This window comes from Triturus cristatus, chromosome 2_2 (genome assembly GCF_964204655.1).
Source record: "Triturus cristatus chromosome 2_2, aTriCri1.1, whole genome shotgun sequence".
Taxonomy (NCBI): Eukaryota; Metazoa; Chordata; class Amphibia; order Caudata; family Salamandridae; genus Triturus; species Triturus cristatus.
The window spans coordinates 720,544,252-720,564,313 of NC_140582.1; the positions used below are offsets into that span (position 1 = coordinate 720,544,252).

At 47.9% G+C, this 20,062-nt stretch overlaps 1 protein-coding gene across 2 annotated transcripts in view; it reads left to right on the forward strand.

Moving 5' to 3' along the window:
• CYP4V2 (cytochrome P450 family 4 subfamily V member 2) overlaps positions 1–20,062 on the forward strand; it is a 344,463-nt gene that overhangs the window by 111,872 nt on the left and 212,529 nt on the right. For both annotated transcript variants that reach the window (XM_085641978.1, XM_085641977.1), the window contains exon 2: positions 3,490–3,602. In XM_085641978.1, coding sequence (XP_085498104.1) covers positions 3,490–3,602 — 113 coding nt within the window. The remainder of the gene's footprint in view (positions 1–3,489; positions 3,603–20,062) is intronic.

Below are 20,062 nucleotides of genomic sequence, written 5' to 3' on the forward strand. Positions count from 1 at the left end.
GGCATTGTTAAAAACAAAAACAAACAAAAATAATGTCATGAGCAATGCCAATAGCTCTAACTTTAACAATGCCGAGACCGTTGCATTGTAAATGCTTGTTTGAACTGCGTCCTCTGTTTGGACTATTCTCTAGGTTCAGCCCAGGATACTATTTATCCACTTTTCTTGCTTCATTTTCTAACAAATTTACCCTTTTTTGTAGTCATGCAACAGCACTTTTATAGTTTATTTCGTTTTGTTAGGAAATAAAAAATAGCCACCATTTTTCACCACCGTTGGGAGTACTTACACCAGCTGACTGATCTGCCCACAGTACTCATGTTTTCAAGCTGTCCACCCATATTGTTGCTCTTCTATTGATAAGTTGTGTCCCTTTTGTTTGTTGATTTTTCGCAGCGGCTCTGTCATTCAAGGGCAGGTGTGCTCTACAGATGTTGCATTTTAACTTTCCAAGTTATCTGTTTTAAAAACCAAAACATAAATAAAAGGCATTGTCATTTACAATCCCAATAGCTCAAACTCAAGTAAATGCGAGACCTATTGCATTGCAAATGCTTGTTCACTTTGAGTGCCATGTAAAAGTGGCAGCATAGAGTCTGTCATTTACGTTTACGGTCTGACGTCATGACGCATACGCGGATCTAAAATCCGAAGGGATAGTCCTCTGTTTTACTGTGCACACGTAGGAGAGAGAAGCTTTCGTTAAGTGGGGATTACTTTTGAGGAGGTAAGGGCATAGGAGCATGGATCACTCTGTATTGCGTTGAGAGCATGAGGCATATTTTAGATCGTACCATTCTTTCGCTTTACAGCTGAACACGGTGGATACTATTGATTTAAGGTACAGGAAGACCGTGAGAGGAAACGCCAGGAAGTAGGTCATGTATTAGTCACCCTCGGAGGGTCACTTGGCTTCGAATTTATGATTATATGTTTGGACATAATACATGCTTTACATTCTTTTCAGTTTGTGCATTGCAGCTGTCATATCTTTACTTCGGTACATGTGTAGGTGAGTTTTTTCAGTGAGAGGTAGGGCGAGGCTAACAAGGTTGCTTTGGTAATTATTCACGGTTCAGTACATTTTGATTTTATCACTGTGTCCTCATTGCTACACTGGGTCACCATATTGTTGTTATTACTTCTCACATAGGGTGTTCTTGGATTGTCCATTTTGCGTGATTTTAATCACTTGGGGTGATGAACAGGATGAACATATTACATGCACAGAAACATATTGATTTCTTTTTGATCGGACCGGTGATGTTGCCTGACACTCCTTGAATTCAACTTTAACTTTATTGACATTGTATTGTTTAACAACACAGATGTGAATTTTGGAAACATTGTATTCTATCGTATTATTTGCAGTATTCCCCTGACTTAGGTGTTCGCACCGAAATGCATTGGGAAGTGTAAACACAGCGTTTTGAATCATCAAGAAATGAAAGAAAGAAAAAAAAGAATAAACAAGAAAACAGTGATCATCATTTAACTGTTACCCTTCTGTTATTCTCTTGTGATCATTACCTTCTTTTTGATTGATGTTTACCATTTAAACAACTTTGGGTTATGAATTTCTGTTTTGGGAAATTGCCATGGAACTATCAATGAAAAGATAGTTACGAGCTCTGAATACTAGAGATTGAATGTATTACTTTTTTGAACTTTTTTAAATTTCCTAGAGCACCTCATTGGGCACGTGAAAAGTGTGTCCTTATGCTCAAACAGGTTCTGTTTGAATTTTGAAGTATTGTTTATACCTGGCAGGGCTAGTCAGGTTTACAAGGGCCGCACCATTGAAAATTTGACTATAAGTAGATTTAAAATTGATTTAAAATTGAGTAAGTTTAGGTGTGAAGGTTATCAACACCGTTAGGGACATAGATCTGGTTTTATGCCTGTTCTGGCTTAGGGAGGATAAGGTACATCTTATTAAAGTTACTTTTCCATGCAAGTTATCAAAAATCTGATTCCACCATTAAATCAGATTCGGAAAATTGAGTAGGAAATAACTTTGAAGGATGTTACTTGCATTTTCTCAGACTGGGATATAAAATTAAATAATGTAATCACCCTAGTCCTGTCCTATGAAACTTATAGCTGCACCTGCACACTGAAATAGCTTCTAAGCCTTCTGTCTTTGTCAAGGCACATTTTTAACTACATAGTGTGTCGCTGTTTTATATGCTAGTCAGCCTGCCTTCTGAGCTTACAAGGTGGACTTTTGGTGTGACTTATTGATATAGAAGAATGGGTTCTCCTACATGGCGGGGACACCTTCCCTTACTATGCGTTACTGCTATGCGTTGAAAGTGTAATCTACTGTATCCTTTATGACATTTAAACTAAAACTCTAAGTGCATTTAGGCACCATCTGCAATAGAGCAATAAGGTTGTTAAATAGGCCAAACGGGGAGGTCCAATTTGACAACACATGTTTTATGTGAGATGTGCGGGTTCTTTACTACTGTTTTAGCAGTGTGAAAGAGCACAGTTGTAAAGCTAGCAGAATCAGGGAACAAAATGAGGTCACACAAAAAATTATTTATTTGCTACAACAGTATTATCAAATGAAGTGAAAAAGGGACCCAGAGAATGACCACCTATTTATGTGGCTGGGTACTAAGACCAAGTGTGAAAAAAGAACCCAGGAGAGAAGTCACATTTTGTGGACAGGCAAAACCTGCTCGGAAATAGTATTGTTGTGTGATATCTCAGGACGAGACAGCGCTGAGAGGTGTTGTTAAACCAGATTGAGAAAGATAAAAATTGAAAGCTGCCTTTTTGAAATTTATACTACCAGAGTTGATTGGAGTAGGGTGGTGGAGTGAAATTGCCTACTGTGGATGATACATTTTCTATATTTATTCACATCCTTGTGGTTATGCTAACTGACTCTGGTTGTTGTTCCGGGTTTGTCAGAATTTGGTGCAGAAATAACAGGGCGCCAATGTCAGCAATTTTGCCCCTGGAATGGCGAATAACAACATGGACCTAGGAATACATCTGTCATTTTCTGTCTGCTCTGAGCAGATGGAAGATCTCAGCAGAGGGGCGGATGAGGGTTGTGGTGGAAGACAGAAAAGTGGATGTGGAGGGAAAGGGTTGATTGTCTCCTGCCCTCGTGTTGTATTCTGGGTGATGGGAGGTGGAGACAGGTCACATCACAGGAGTGCATGGAAGGGGTAAGGGCAGGTTTGGGGGCAGCATTGACTGACCCTGTAATCATCCTATAGGATCAGACAGGGGCCGGAATGTATTCTTAACTTCAGCCCCTGCCTCTGTTTCACTGGGCGCGCTTCGGTGAAACCTGGTCCGGTGCCTCTAGGCCTGGAAATATTTGCTCCCAGAAATTGCAAACTCGGGAGTTATTACTCTGGGTAGAATACCGACACTCATAATAAAGGACTATGCATGCAGTAATTTGTTTATATACCAGACCTGTGTTTTTTTCCTTTTAATAAGAGAAAAATGTCATGTTTTTAGATTTCTTTCGCCAAATCGTGGAATTTTCAGAGGAATTTCGAAAGGAACCACTGATGAAGATTTGGATAGGACCGCTCCCTTTTATAATCCTTTTTCATGCACACAATGTTGAGGTAAGGGCTAACATCTGTAAATGCGTAATGTTTTGTGAAAGATGTTCCATGATTGTTGTGTATTGTTTGAATAAAACGATACATACCTCCTACCAATGAATTCTTTTGATGCAGAACCATTCAGTATAAAAATATTTCTCCACACTGAAAAATGACCATATTCAAGTTCTCATGACTAGAAGCTGAAGATATTTGCTATATGTATGGTGCCTTTATAAACCTTTTTGAAAAGTGTATATGCATATAGGGGCATATCTTATGTATTGAGGTTTTAGGCGATTGTTGTTATTATACATGAACACAATTTTTCTACAGTCTAATTGCCAAATGCCTATGCTATGGTCTTATGCAAGATAAGGCTGATATTCACAACTGAGCTAATCACTAAGGAAATGTGACCCAATGGCAGTTTTGTATATAAAGAAGTGATAAGATGTATTAATATTCAAAATCACATTATAATGGAAAGCAACGAAGGATGTCTCTAAGCCAGACCTAAACAAGCATTTGCAATGCATTAGGTCTCGCCCTTATGAGAGTTTGAGCTATTGGCATTGGAAATGATAATAGCTTAAATTGTCTCAAATTCGAGACCTATTGCAGTGCAAATATTTGTTTTTTCCAAGCGCCCCATGCCGCGCTTACTCGTTAATAGAGGCCAGGCCGCGCCTCAAGAAAGGGTCACCTCCACCATTAAAATGAAAGCGTAGTATGGGGCGCTTTTACCAAAAAGCATTTGTTTGAAAAACAAATGCTTATTGGTAAAAGAGCCCCAAACAGCGTTTTCATTTTAATGGTGGAGGTGGCCCTTTCTTTAGGCGCGGCTCGTCTAAAGAAAGGGGCATGTCCTTTATTAACATGCAAGAGTGGCATGGGGTGCTTGGAAACAACAAAAATAAGAAAGTGAATGAAGAGCAAAACTTTTTTTTTTTAAATGGTCACACTTGGCACCGCAAATAAACTAAAAGCGCGACCGCCACTGTGGCGTGCTGAGCCATAAAAAAAAAATTCAAGAGTTAGGAGAGAGCGTGTCCACAGCAGGCAGGTGAAAACAATTTAAACAAAATAGTGCTCGGAGGCTGTAAATAAAGCCTCCCGAGTAATAACACATGTTAGAGGGCCAGTCCTTAAGGGAGGTTACAAGCTGAGACAAGGCGGTACTAAGGAGGGACTACTAAGGCTATTGACCAATGAAGAGCCAGAGTTTACAAAGGACAATGACACAAGTCAATGAAAAATATGGATGGCGAGCTTCAAATCCATACCTGGATACAGCATGCATTGCAGAGCAGCACATGCGCTGCCTAAGCTTGACCTAAAAATGTCATGCAGGCGGCGGCGACGTCGTCAAGTGCATGATTACAAATATCATAGAAGGAATTCAAGGGGTTGCTACTGGCACAGGAGGGCTACACCCCTCTAGATGAATCCCAGTATCTGAGTTGACTAAGTTGAGGGCTTCAGCTGCATTTGAATAGGGGGCTCCTTGCCCTCTTCTCAAATCAATTCTGGGAATTCCATATGTGTAAAAAAAATGATCTTTTTACTTCAGTGGAGTAACAGTCCAGCATTTCAAGGGGCAATGACTTCAGACATTCTGCTACTAATTGCTTTCTTTTCCTCAAGGGAGAAATGTAATATTTTAAGCAAAACGTGTAACACAAGAAAGTGCATTGGAATATTAAATGTAAAACAATGTACCAACTGGAGCAACGAGGCTAGTTGAAAACATTATCACATCAATAATAACTAAACATGAAACGACTGTATTCTTCAAAATGATAATATGTGGCACCCTGGTGTTTTGACAACACATACCCCGCTGTGGAAATCCCAGCTCCAAAATATTAAATAATACATAAGAGGCAAATAAGTCTGCTTCATATAATAATAAAGAATGTATTATTCTATCCCCAAGATGGAACGTTTTCGGTGATTGTGTCCAGGTTGTTACTTTAAAATCTCATGTCTGTTGCTTATTTTGCAGGATTGTCTCCTAGGTCAGTGCAGTATCACATCAGAGCATAGAAAACAACGGGTTATGCAAAGGACAAATTGCGGTGTCCGGCACAATTTACACAAATTGCCCCCAGTTTGAGACAATCTGGCTCCACAAAGTAAACAGGTTACACAGCACTTCCTGCAACACAACACTGTTCATTCAAGTGCGAGCTCTGCTGAAGTGAAGATTTTCCCACCTTGAAAAAAAACACTTTAATCACACATTCCTCACTGCGGTGTAGGTAAGATAAGTGAGGCGGTGCCTCATAAAATACATTTCTGATGCAGCTGTTTTGTGCAAACTAAACAGGAGGGTCAAAATGTCCAAAGGGACTGAATGAATCACCTTTATGTTTATTTTTTCCCATTCTCCAATCCTCTAAATAGTTTTCCAAGTTCTAACAAAGAAGGTATTACCTCATGTAGTGTTACTGTGCACGTTTAATTGAACGTTTATGCTTATTAAATCAGCTATTTCAAAGCATAAAAATGAATATTGCTTCGTTTCACATTAAAATTACACACGCCACAAGCTCTCAACATTGCTAACATACAAGAAAAGCAACTCTTTAAAAAGTTTAAAACATTTTTTTTTTACGAAGTTAAACCAGACATACTTCTCAGAACAGTGACTTCACTCTGCGATGACAAGACGTGGAGCCTGAGGAGAAATGAAACCTGTGTGTCAATTTGTTTCTTTCCCGGTGTGTATTGAGCACCACAGACTACTGCTGCCATTGATCTGCTAGGCGAGGAAATGCTGGGCAGGGCTGGGAGAGATCCCGGCGCTGCTCCGGAGTTGTGATCACCAGCTGTGAGTCAGCGAGGGGGCGCGGAGGTGCCCATGACAGCTGGGTTCGTGAAGGGAGCGCTGGCAGCACCTTCATTGCAGCAGCGACGGTGCATGGCACAGGAGCAGCCCCTAAGCCCGGACTGCACCACGACCCCCAGACACTTGCGAAGTCAGTCTGGTGGGTGTGATGGCCTATATGCCAGAGACCTCGTGGTTAGCGCGCTGCATCGCGCAGTAATGCACTCGGACACACGATGTAGTTTCCAGCGTGGTCCCGACTGCCGATTGCGGGCCACGCCCCTTTATTTATCCCCAGCGCATGACGTCATGCGTCAGCGCTCGTTCCTCACCTCCGACGCGGGTAGACTATACCGCTACCCGACGTCGGAGGACACTACATTCCTTTAACCTTTATCAAACAAACAATAAACATTTTGACCTAGTAGGTCTGTTACCAGTCACTAGAATTCCAGTCCCAGGTCCGTCACACCAGGAAGTCCGCCAGCTGGGAGGACGGCGCCGGATTTCTTCTCAGGCTGTATCCGGACTGCTGTCCCCGCACTGATGGGGTTGTCGGGACCACTCCTTGCGAGGCTGCGCCCCCTGGGGACCGCTCCTGAGGGCTGGGCGACCTCCCGCCTGGTGTTCCTGGCGGCGACGTCGCACTCTGGTCTGGGTGATCCTCGTGATCGGAGGGGGTGGGCCCCTGACTCCCTTCTGACCCTCCATCCGCTGGCAGCTGACTCGGCCAGTCGCCCTGGCGTTCCGACGGATGCTGGTCTGAGGTCCCGGGGTGCACTCTTTTGAAGAACGATATGTTCCTGGTTACCTCCTCGGTCCCTCGCCTCGCGGTGACCAGAGTTCCAGTTCGGCGGACTACTGTCCAAGGTTTGTGTTCAAAGGGGAGCCGGAATTTGCTCCCAGGATACCTGTCCTTGAGATAGACTCTGTCTCTAACTTGAATGGTTGACATCCGGGCTCCCCGGTCGGCACTGGCCTGTTCATTGGTGTGGGTCCTATTGGCTAGAACCTTCCCCGCGTCGATCTGAGGCGGAACCCAGCTTGGGTGATGCGGGATGGTGTCTCGCACTATTCTGCCCATGCTCGCCGGTCCCGGGGCTGTCTCTGTCGTGAGATGAGGCGTCAGCCGATATTCTCTCAGGAAGCTGTAGATGGCCCTCTCGAGCGGCGACCCGTCGGCGTGCGCAATGCGTACCACTTTGTTGAGGGTCCGCATGAACCTCTCCGCTTCCCCATTGGCTTGAGGCCAGCGCGGGGTCACTTTCCGGTGGTGGATTCCCCACTCCTTTAGATAGTCCGCAAATTCTTGCCCTTGGAAGGGTGGGCCGTTGTCCGTTTTGACCACTTCAAATATTCCGTGCGTGGTGATAGTCTTCTCGAACTTTGTGATGACCTCCGCGGCGGTCTGGCTTCCCACCACCTCGACCTCCGGGTACTTTGTGTAGTCGTTGATGATCACCAGGGCATAGCGTCCATCTGGGAGGTGCCCAAAATCTGCGCTCACCTTCTCCCACGGTCGTTGCGGGTTTTCCTCGGTGATGACGGGGTGGGGATGCTCCGGCTGACCTGACGCCTGGCACCAAGAGCATGTTCGGACCGTTCGCTCCACCATAGGGTCCATCCCCGGGAACCATACCTTGGCTCTCAGCCGACTCTTTGTTTTCACCATGCCTTGATGGCCCCGGTGTGCCAGGTCTACTGCTTGCTGGGTCAGACTGGATGGGATCACCAGTCGCGGGCCCCGAAGAAGACACCCGCTGGTGTCAACCGAGAGTTCATCCTTGACCCGCGTGAGCGACTCCAGGATGGCCTTGGCTTGCAGCGTTCGTCTGGCCATGGAGGACTGGATGGGGCGCCAGTCATGTGACTGGACGGCCGTCAGGACTAATTGCAGACATTCGTCCTCCTGGGTGGCTGCTACGATCGTGTCGAGGCTCATGGGCAATGGCCGGGATCTCTCTGATACCATCCGGACATATTCTTCCGTGTCTTCGGCATCCTCCTCTTCCGCTTTAGTGGCTACTCTGGGATGTCTTGAGAGGTAGTCTGCGGGATTCGAGGAGCCCGGCTTGTACTCTACTGTGTAGTCGTACTCCTGTAGCTGAAGGATCCACTTTTCGATCCGCGGCGGGGGTTTTGATGCCGATCCCTGAAACAGGGGGATGAGGGGTTTGTGGTCCGTGGACACGGTGAATGGATTGCCGTACACGTAGACGTGAAAATGTCGGCAGGCCCAATGGATGGTGATCGCTTCTCGCTCGATCTGCGAGTACCTCTGTTCTGTGTCCGTCAAAGAGCGGCTCGCATAGGCTATCGGGGCCCACTCACTATTCTCCTGCCGCTGTGCGAGGACTGCTCCTAGTCCATACGGGCTGGCGTCCACTGCCACATTGGTGGGCCGTGCCGGATTGAAGTATGATAGGGTGGTATCAGCCGACAACGCCGCCTTGGTGTCCTTAAAGGCTTGCTCCTGTTCTGGTCCCCATTGCCACGGGGTGGTGGACTTTGTCAGTTCCCTGAGGGGCTTCGTGAGGTTTGACAAGTCCGGGACAAACCGGCCGCAGAAGTTCACCATCCCCAGGAAACTCCTTATTTCCGAGATGTTGGAGGGTGCTGGAGCGTCCTGCACATCTTTGACCTTGTCCGGGTCCGGGGCGACTCCTTGGTCGGAGAATGTGTATCCAAAGAAACTGATCTTCTTCTTTAGGAATTGGCACTTCTCCCTGTGTAGGGTCAGTCCGGATTCTTTGATCCTCTGGAGGACCCCTCGCAGCCTCCGGTGGTGGTCTTCTATCGATCAGGTGTACACCAGGAGATCATCGCTTACGTTCAGGACCCCTGGCAGCCCGCTGAGAACTTCTCAGATAGCGTTTTGGAACACCTCCGCGGCGCTTGAGATTCCGAAGTTGAGGCGTCGGTACCGCCTGAGGCCGACGTGTGCCGAGAAGGTAGTGACGTAGCGAGAGTCTGGGTGCAGCGGCAGTTGGTGATATCCGGACCTCAGGTCCATCTCTGAAAACCATCTGGCGCCGTTCAGTTCTCCCAAGATGTCGTCAATGGTGGGAGTTAGATGACGCTCCCTCTTCACTGCGGCGTTGGGGAGGCGCATGTCCACGCAGATGCGGACCTGCCCCGGCTGCTTCGGTTTTCTCGCCACTACGATCGGGGACACCCACGGGGTGGGTCCGCTGACCTTCTCAATAATCCCCTGTCTTGCGGCTTTCTCCCTGCGTTTTGGCGCGATTTGGGCCTTACCGCGTTGGTCGTGTCCACCGTGTTGACTTGCTCCGTCTTGACAGGGCGGTCGAGCGCCGCCTCCATGTGCGACGCCCTGGCTTGCGACAATTCTTTCGACCGGCCCAAAGTGAGGATGTCCGCCAGAGGCTTGCCGTCCTCCTGAAGAATGTTGACTCTGAGTTTGGACGAGTAGCATCCTTGAATAATCTGACCTCGGATCTCCTCCTGTTCATCGCGAAAACCACACGTGCTGGCCAGTTCCTTCAGGCGCCCATGGAATGCGTCCAGCGATTCTTCCGCTTCCTGCTTGGCCTGGCGAAATATGAACCGTTCGTAGTCCCTGTTCGCCATCGGCTCGAAGTGCGCATTCAGAGCATTGAGAAGCGTGTGGTAGGTCTTAGGTGTTGCCTCCACCAATGTCTTGTAAATGCGATGGATGTCCTTGCCTCCCAGGTGAAGAAGTAGGGCCCTGCGCCGCTCTCGGGCTATACCCGCCCCTTCGAAGTAGATCTGGAGACGATCGGTCCAGTCTCTCCATCGTGGGGCAAGAGAGGAGGAAGTGCCGTCGACCACAAATGGCTCAATGGCGGGAATTGACGCCATCTTGGCGCAGTCGCAGATCCACTCCGCAGCACGTGCGCTCCCTACCTTCCTGGGACAGCGACAGCCGCTTGGCTGAGGTCAGGATGGACACCCTTAGGGCCTCTTCAGCGTCCCGGCCGTGTCAGGCCTCGCAGCGGGGTCCTCCGCTCACCAGGGTGCCGGGCGCGAATCTCCGTAGGCTCCGCCGGCCACGTGCGAGGCACACACCCATCAGCAGGCACGCCCCCGAGAAGAGGGGGCCCAGCGTGGGGTCTCCCAACCTGCCTAGGGCTCATCGCAGGTGAGCTGCACCCAGGCGAGACAGGAAGGGGCCAGGGTCGAGGGCACAGCAGTGGTGCACGAGGAGATGGCTGTCAGCACCATAGCATGGGGTCGTTTATGCCCCTCGTCGCCAGTGTGATGGCCTATATGCCAGAGACCTCGTGGTTAGCGCGCTGCATCGCGCAGTAATGCACTCGGACACACGATGTAGTTTCCAGCGTGGTCCCAACTGCCGATTGCGGGCCATGCCCCTTTATTTATCCCCAGCGCATGACGTCATGCGTCAGCGCTCGTTCCCCACCTCCGACGCGGGTAGACTATACCGCTACCCGACGTCGGAGGACACTACATTGGGTAGTGTCTGTGGCCCGAGCTTTCAGTTCTGAGCCGCAGCGTGACTATCACTCAGCATAGCCTGTCTGTAGCTCTGTGGCAGCCTGCCTACGGCTGGTGTGAGCTGGTGCCTGCTGCAGGGCTGCGCAGATAGCGGTTACCCTACTTAGCGATATTTACTGTAAAGAGAGCTTTGGGTCACAGGAGTCCCACATGTTCAATGGCCGCAGGGAGGACGAGGAGCTGCTGCTGTCGGGGCCTGGACAAATCCAGCATGGAAAGAGGGGAAGAGTTTGTGGTGAAACTACAGCAGCTGCTGCACACAAGCATTTAAAGGAGCAGGCACTTAAAAAATGTGAAGTATGTGCCATTAATTATATTAAACGGTGGACGCATACAAAAACAAATATAATTAAATTAATATAAAAATATAACGGAGTGTGTATAAACTTGCATCATGACGAGCGCCGTGCTGATTGTGTATAATAAACAGCGCGGCGCTCGTGACGAGCACCATGCTAATTATGTATGCAAGTGAGCAAAACTCCTAAAAAGAAAAGTTCCCCTCGGACACAATTAAAACACGAAAGTGGTCGAAAACTGTGGTTAGGCTGTGCTGCTTCCGGATAAAACGGAAGTGACTTATCGCATGCAGAGCCAACCATAAGCCTGCAAAGAGGAGCAATTCCACAGTTAACAAATGGCAAGCGGCAAGAGAAAGTACCAGGGAGTTTCACTCCTGATACTGATTACTTGAAGTCTCAGAGAGACAGCACATGCGCGCTGCCAAGCCGATACCTAAAAAGAGGTGAGGTGTTGCAGTAGTTTGGGCGTGGTTTGATGAGCATCCCTTGTTAATCCGAGTGAGTCACAAGCTTTGCCAGCCTGGACCGCAAGGGAATAGATACCTAAGGTTGGTATCTTCTCAAAGTATGTGTTGCACGAGAGATGAGAACAGAGGTCAGTGTTGGGAGACTACAGCATCCAGACACTAGCAATATCACTAGTCATTATTTCGACTCCACAAGATCGAGGTGCCGAGTGGACCACCAGTAAACACGTGCAGTACACGTTACAAAACGAGATCAACAGTTACTCAGTGGCGTAGGTAGTAGGGTGACCAAATGGCATGGGTGCAAATTCAGAACGGTGAGTGTAAAAATTCAGGACAAATGGTCAAAATTCAGGACAGAAGGTCAAAATTCAGGACAAAAGGTAAGTTTTAAAGACCCATCAGAGGAGATTGCGCTATAATATATAAGTAAATAGACAACCAACATAAGTGCAAGTCAAAATAAGTTTATATTAGGTAAACAAAAGCTCTAACTTGTACAAATGTGTGGCCGATTGCATATGCTTGTGTTTTAATAGTACCTGGACAATGTTACTTCCATCTAATTTGTTGCATTTTTTTTTTCCTTGCCTTCAGGCTCACCACATGCCTTAATTGCCCAGACTGGACCATTGCCATTCTGTGTGCCACAATCAGCCGGCAGACAGAAGGACAATGGGTCCATCACAGTCTGTGAGTGGCTGGGGAGGGGCTGCTCTTGAGCCCAGAGTAGTGCGAGACGGCCCCAACAGGGAGTTCTCAGAAATCTGAGGCATTTCAAAGGTGAGCTGCGCAGGTCGCTGTAACTACCAAAATTACGCACAAAAGGAGTCCATAAGAAGGATCTTCACGGACAACGGACGTGACTTCCAATTAACGGACGGACCGTGAAATTTACAGACCGTTGGTCACCATAGTAGCTAGCCCTCTGGCTGCCCGTGGTGGTCCCTGTGTTTGCCGTGTCCCACAGCGGCTGTAGTGAAGAGCGGGGATGGGAGGTGCTGGTGAGTTTTCACCAAATGCCGCCCGGCAAACGCATTGAGGAGGGATGGAGGGCAGGTGCTACCTATTGCCGACCCGAGACGGCAGGTAAGAGCGGGGGGAGGCGGCGGCCACCAAAATTCGTACAGCCTCGTTCCCCCACCCCCCCAGTACGCCACTGCACTTACTGGGTTAGTTCACCAGGCTATCTTTTGGAACAGGTAATATAAGTTACAAAAGCAAGAAATTGACAACATTAAAATTATCCTAACAGCTTCAACATCCAGACACTCCTAATGACGTATCAGAAGCCGTTCAACACTACGTCACACACAGAATCACAAGCAACACTCACAGAAGGCTGGCACTCAGAAGAATCTTCACAGAAGGAGACTTAAACGTTCACACTTTTGACTGCAGTACAATGCTCATCCGCTGCAGTGTGCAGTCACATACAATGACAAGCCTCTTGCTACAGCCACAGCATCACAATGCTTTTGTCACCCTCCGCCTTACCTCAGTCGCCATTTTTTGGAAGTTGTTCTACTATAAGCTTGATTTAACGTGAAACGCGCATTTATTTAGCAGTCACCCGATGTACCTCCTTGGAGAATTAAAGATGAAACATTAAAACTGAATGAAAAATGTGAAAAAGATACCTATCTAGTGGCTGAATTGCACAAGCAGGACACTGGGGATCAATCTCAGCTTCCTCACTTCACCAAATTGTCTGATTCTTGGCAAATACCTTATTTCAATGCAACTTCTTTTCCTTCATCATTCCATTCGAAAGCACCTTGAAATACATCAGCTGAGTGTGTACCGAAGGAAAGCAGACCAGTTTTAATATACTTTGAAGTTATTCCATCTAGAGAATGAATACATGCCAATGTGCCTGATTCTGGCGGGAGGCTCCCGCTATATGGAGTGAAAAACCATCGCACACTTGAAATTGCCACTGCTTCATTATAATTCAACGGGGGGAATACATTCTCCGGATTATTTTTGTAAAATCTTCTACGCTCCTCTTCTAAAATTTTAGCATGTGTGTACCTAGCTATGCTACAAATTAGAGTAAAGGTGAGAACTGACCGTTCCCTTATTGCATCGTAAAAGGAGGGGAAGGACGTGGCTGTTTTAAAGTCCATGTTTAGAAACTATCTCTTCTATTAAATGCCACTCAGTTCAGTGACACAATCTAATGCTCTAGAGAAACGACTCTCTACATGTTAAACAGACTTTAAATTTGAAGAGTCATTATAATACATTACATCTGTTGCACAATTTACATACTAAATAGGTTGTCGGCTCCATTCGTGTTCGGATTCTTATACCCAAGGCGAGCCCTCGGCTCGGCTCCCCCTGTGAATTTACTGTCTCGCTCACCTCTATGGACGACAACTACCGAAATGCACAAAGAAAGTTAAAGACTTTGTGAGCTACTCACATTGCACAATTTAAGAAAAGTAAAAATGCACATCAGGCCAAGAATGAAGCTTGGTTGCCTTACAATACGAAATAAGCTTTCGTGCGCCTTCTCAACACTAACCGAGCTTGAGGAACCACAAGCAGTCGAGTAAGTATGCTGAGAAAAATAGTTAATCTCAAAAAGAGTCACTTCTGTTTTACCAAGAATTCTAAACAAGCACACAGTGGCGTAACAAAGGTTTCATGGGGCCTAATGCATCCCTACCCAAAGAATTCTCCAGGTGGACAGTAAAACGCAGCTAAAGTCGAAGTGCGGTGGGCTCTCGCGTTCCTAGACACCGGCGCGAGGGCACCAGCTGCAGTGTTTGCAGCTACCTCCCAGTGAGCATTTCAGGGCTCGTTATGTTCGATATCCCAAGGATAACAACACGATATCCACAGTGGACCACTCTTCCCAAGAGGCAGTGATTACTTACTTAAGTGAACTTGGTAAAGGATGCGGCGTAAGGGCCAGAGCTGCTGACTTTGAAACTGGAGAACCAGTTCGAGTCTCAGCGTTGGCTCACCATCCTGTGAATTTGGGCAAATCACTTAATCTCCCCATGTCTAGCAAAAACAAGCAGGGTGTGAAGGTGGAACGGGCTGTGCAGTCAGGGTGTGATGGTGTTGGGGGGTAGGCAGGGTATGATGGTGCAAGCAGGAGTTGAAGTCAAAAGATATTGTGCAGAAAATGCTGTAGAACATACACAAGGGTGTGCATAGTGGGTATGATGGCGCACCGCGCTTTGTAGGCAGGATTTCAAGGTGAAAGCGGTTGTAGAGGCAGGAGGGTGCACAGGGCTATGAAGAGCAGGTATGAAGGTGCACGGAGCTTTGCAGATAGAGTATGAATGTGGAAATAGCTGTGCAGAGTGAAGTAAGGTGCCGGGGTCTGTACTGGCAGCGTAGGGAGGGTGAAGGCAGTGCAGCAGAAGGTGCACTGACAGTACAAGGCTCCAACACATAAACACACACACACACACTGAATGAATGAATGGATGCCCAACTTGTAAAGCGCGAACAGTTGCCCAAAGGCATCAAGGCGCTAAAACAGTTCCACTGTCAGAAAGATGGAAGCATCAACCTTCTAAGAAACAGTTAAAGGGCAAAGAGCCACGCCTTTAAAGATTTACGGAAGGAGTGGTGTGACTCAAGGCAGGAGATCGATATAGGGATAGTGTTCCAAAGCTTAGAGGCCGCCACAGCAAAGGCTCTTTCTCCCCACCTTGCCCTCCTAAACCTTGGAACAACCAGACGATTTTTAACACCTGAATGCAGCTGTCTAGTAGGGACATAACGTTGGAATTGGGGTTTTATTTCCTCTGGACCTGAGTTATGAAGCGCCCTATGAACAATGCATAGGGCCTTGAACAGGATTTGTTTAACTTTCTCAACTGGAAGCCAATACAATTTCCGAATGGCAGCAGAAATCGAGTGACATTTTGGAAGATCCAAGATAAGTCTCGCTGCAGCATTCTGAACAAGTTGCAGCTTATTAATAGATGCCTTATTACTATCCAGGTAGAGTGCATTACAGTTATCCATCCTGGACAGCATGAGGGCCATGGCTGCTTGTTTGTGCGCAGAGAGAGAGAAATGGGAAAATCTTCATAAGGGTCCTTATAACCCAGAAACAGGATGAAACCGCCCTATTAACCTGGAGATCAAAAGACAGCTTGTTATCAACTATGACCCCAAGATTCTTTGCCGAAGCAGCAGGACAAGGACATAGTCCAAGCATTCCTGGCAACCATGAGTGGGTCCATATAGTTTGTTGGCTGCCAAAGACCAGAACCTCAGTTTTGTTCCCATTAAGTCGAAGGTAGTTGTTTATCAGCCAAGATGCCACAACCTGCGTGCAGTTGTTGAAATTGGCGGCGGAGAATTCTATATCCTTTGTAATAGACATGATTCTCTGTGTATCATCAGCATAGAATAACGCCTCCAGCCCATAGTTTATGAGTTCCGATGGGTCCAGGTTGGTTTTCGTAAGCAGAGGCTTAACAACCACTGTTTTCCAGCTAAGAGGATAGCATCCAGAGTAAATGACCATATTGCGAGTTGATGTTAAATGGGGAATACTAATCACCCTTTCCAGCTTCATAAGCTTCAAGGAGCAGGGTTCCAATGGGGAGCCTGATTTAATTCCCCGTAGAAGCTAATCAGTCTGTTCATATGATAAAGGAAGGAAAGCGGACAGACGGACATCCCTCTTCTTAGAATGGAGAGAACTACAAAAACCTTTTGGGCAGAAGTAGAGAGTTCAGAGTGAAGGCTGTCCAGAGAAGAATGGATCTCAAGAATTTTAGAGTGAAAATATTTAGTCATACCGTCACAAAAATCCTGCGAGCTTTCATTATATGCTGGTGCAGGTGGTGAGGATAATAGATTGATCAATTTGAATAAATCTCTGGGGGACTTAAGAGATGCTGTCTTCTGATTGTAAAATGATGAGTTTTCTAATTTGATGACTGCTTTATATTCTGCTAACTTGATCTTGTGATTTATTATTTCAGTCCGGTCAAAGTGTCTCTGCCAGATACGCTCTTGGCGGGGACTGGCTTGTCTGACTTTTATGAGCTTCTCTGTAAACGAGGGAGCTGTGGGCTTTTTTCTGCCTACATAAAGTTCTTTGAGGGGGCGAGAGACTTGGTGGCTGCCATGAGCCATTTGAGTACTCTGTGGCTGTCAGATTAGGACCATTAGTATCATTATGTTCAGTCCATTGTTGGTTACTAAGGTTCCAAGAGAGCAATTCCTTGCTTACGCGTTTATAATTTCTTTTAAGCACCTTATTATTCCCCTTACTGGCGGCTTTATGTATTACTGGAAACGAAAGGAAAGAAGGAACCATGTAATGGCCAGTCCAAGAAAGGGGAAGAGAGGTTGAGCCACCGTGAGATGAAGATCATTTGGAAACAACGCCGTCAAGAGTATGTCCTGCATCATTGTTAACTGTCTTTACTAATTGCGATAAACCACAACATGACAATGTTTCTTTAAGAGACTGAGAAAATAGGTATTATCCAAATGAAAATTAAAGTCTCCCAAAAGTGTAAGATTTTGTTTTCCTAGGTAGGGCTCTATAAAATTGGTAAACTCCAGGATGAAAGACGACCTAGGCCCCGGAGGCCGGTAGGTCAGGACTCCGGCAAAGGTTTCATGTCGGGAATACTTTTAGTGAAAAGAATAATGCTTCATAAGAGTCTATATGAGTAGTAAGTGGCTTGATGTGACCGGTGTAGCAACCCTTATTGATAATGGCTACCCCCACACTTTTACCTCTTATGTCAAGTCGTGACCCAGCCGTAAGTGCTGCATATTGCTGAATAAGGAGTTCCGCTTATCTCCGCACAGTCGGCATGAAATGCCGCGGCGGACCAGGGAAGTGAACAGGGAAAAGAGGAGGTAAGGATAATCTATTCAGGATATATACTATTTAAAAACACTAATCTGCGCACACATTAAAATAGATAAAAATTACAAAGAGCAGGACACACACACAGCATACCGACAGGATATCCGCTGGGGGGCTACCCACTGCCCCCTGGCACCCGTTCACTTCAAGCCTCACTTGTGCCTCGCTCAGTGCTTTGTTACTGCTCTCGGTCCAGTACAGAGGGGGCCAGGAGAGGCCACGGTCCGGGGCCACAGGGCAGGACCGGGTCACAGGGGCAGGGAAACAACTTTGCAGAGGTTGTCCTGCAGCCCGAGAGGCCTTGTCATATGGGGAAACGTAAGGGGAATTATATGCTACAGAGGCTGCGACATGTTACATGCTACAAGTTACTAAATATACTGTGACTGCATGGGCAAAGTACTTAATCAATATTTGATGTCATGGAGAAGCGAAAGGCAGCAGACGCCCCTCTTTGGGCAGCAGTGTAAAACAAGGTGCATGTGCTGCTCAATGCAGCTAACTCGTTATCATGAGCCTCCGACACATTACAATAGGTAAACAAGTAACAGCAATGGCTAAACAGCAACAACGAAGATTGGAAGCAACAAATAATAAAACCAAGTCCAATCCTCCTTAAAAGGAAGCCCAAAACGAATATCTTCCCAAAAGAAGCCCAACTGACAGTCGACATCGAAAATTGCAAAAAAACTGAATTAACAAGCAACAGAGCGGGGAGGCACGGTGTAGGGAGGCAACACTAATACAACTGTGGCATTAAGAGGAGGTGGGAGGGAGAAATGCTATATTACAATGTTGATTAGAAAGTGCGTCTGACGGACCCTTGCTCCTGGACTCTTGGCCTTGGGCTGTTGTACTGTCTCTAAGCCCACTGTTCGCCGGACCCGCTTCGCGGATCCCGCTTCACCGGAATTGCCGCTGGGGAATCTGTGGAGAGGCTGTGCAGTCTGTGTTGTGCTGGGGCTTTTGGGCAGGGCTGCGAGCGTTTCTGCAGGGACTCCGTTTCCCAGGAGTCCCTGCCTGGCCGATTGAGAACACCTGGCCCGCTCTCCCTGTCAGCCCCGCCCCCTGCACACAGAGTGTGTTAAAGAGCCTGCCTGCCTCTTACCTGCGGGATCCAATGTTGATTAGAAAGTGCGTCTGACGGACCCTTGCTCCTGGACTCTTGGCCTTGGGCTGTTGTACTGTCTCTAAGCCCACTGTTCGCCGGACCCGCTTCGCGGGTCCCGCTTCACCGGAATTGCCGCTGGGGAATCTGTGGAGAGGCTGTGCAGTCTGTGTTGTGCTGGGGCTTTTGGGCAGGGCTGCGAGCGTTTCTGCAGGGACTCCGTTTCCCAGGAGTCCCTGCCTGGCCGATTGAGAACACCTGGCCCGCTCTCCCTGTCAGCCCCGCCCCCTGCGCACAGAGTGTGTTAAAGAGCCTGTCTGCCTCTTACCTGCGGGATCCAATGTTGATTAGAAAGTGCGTCTGACGGACCCTTGCTCCTGGACTCTTGGCCTTGGGCTGTTGTACTGTCTCTAAGCCCACTGTTCGCCGGACCCGCTTCGCGGGTCCCGCTTCACCGGAATTGCCGCTGGGGAATCTGTGGAGAGGCTGTGCAGTCTGTGTTGTGCTGGGGCTTTTGGGCAGGGCTGCGAGCGTTTCTGCAGGGACTCCGTTTCCCAGGAGTCCCTGCCTGGCCGATTGAGAGCACCTGGCCCGCTCTCCCTGTCAGCCCCGCCCCCTGCGCACAGAGTGTGTTAAAGAGCCTGCCTGCCTCTTACCTGCGGGATCCAATGTTGATTAGAAAGTGCGTCTGACGGAGCCTTGCTCCTGGACTCTTGGCCTTGGGCTGTTGTACTGTCTCTAAGCCCACTGTTCGCCGGACCCGCTTCGCGGGTCCCGCTTCACCGGAATTGCCGCTGGGGAATCTGTGGAGAGGCTGTGCAGTCTGTGTTGTGCTGGGGCTTTTGGGCAGGGCTGCAAGCGTTTCTGCAGGGACTCCGTTTCCCAGGAGTTCCTGCCTGGCCGATTGAGAACACCTGGCCCACTCTCCCTGTCAGCCCCGCCCCCTGCGCACAGAGTGTGTTAAAGAGCCTGCCTGCCTCTTACCTGCGGGATCCAATGTTGATTAGAAAGTGCGTGTGACGGACCCTTGCTCCTGGACTCTTGGCCTTGGGCTGTTGTACTGTCTCTAAGCCCACTGTTCGCCGGACCCGCTTCGCGGGTCCCGCTTTACCGGAATTGCCGCTGGGGAATCTGTGGAGAGGCTGTGCAGTCTGTGTTGTGTTGGGGCTTTTGGGCAGGGCTGCGAGCGTTTCTGCAGGGACTCCGTTTCCCAGGAGTCCCTGCCTGGCCGATTGAGAACACCTGGCCCGCTCTCCCTGTCAGCCCCGCCCCCTGCGCACAGAGTGTGTTAAAGAGCCTGCCTGCCTCTTACCTGCGGGATCCAATGTTGATTAGAAAGTGCGTCTGACGGACCCTTGCTCCTGGACTCTTGGCCTTGGGCTTTTGTACAGTCTCTAAGACCACT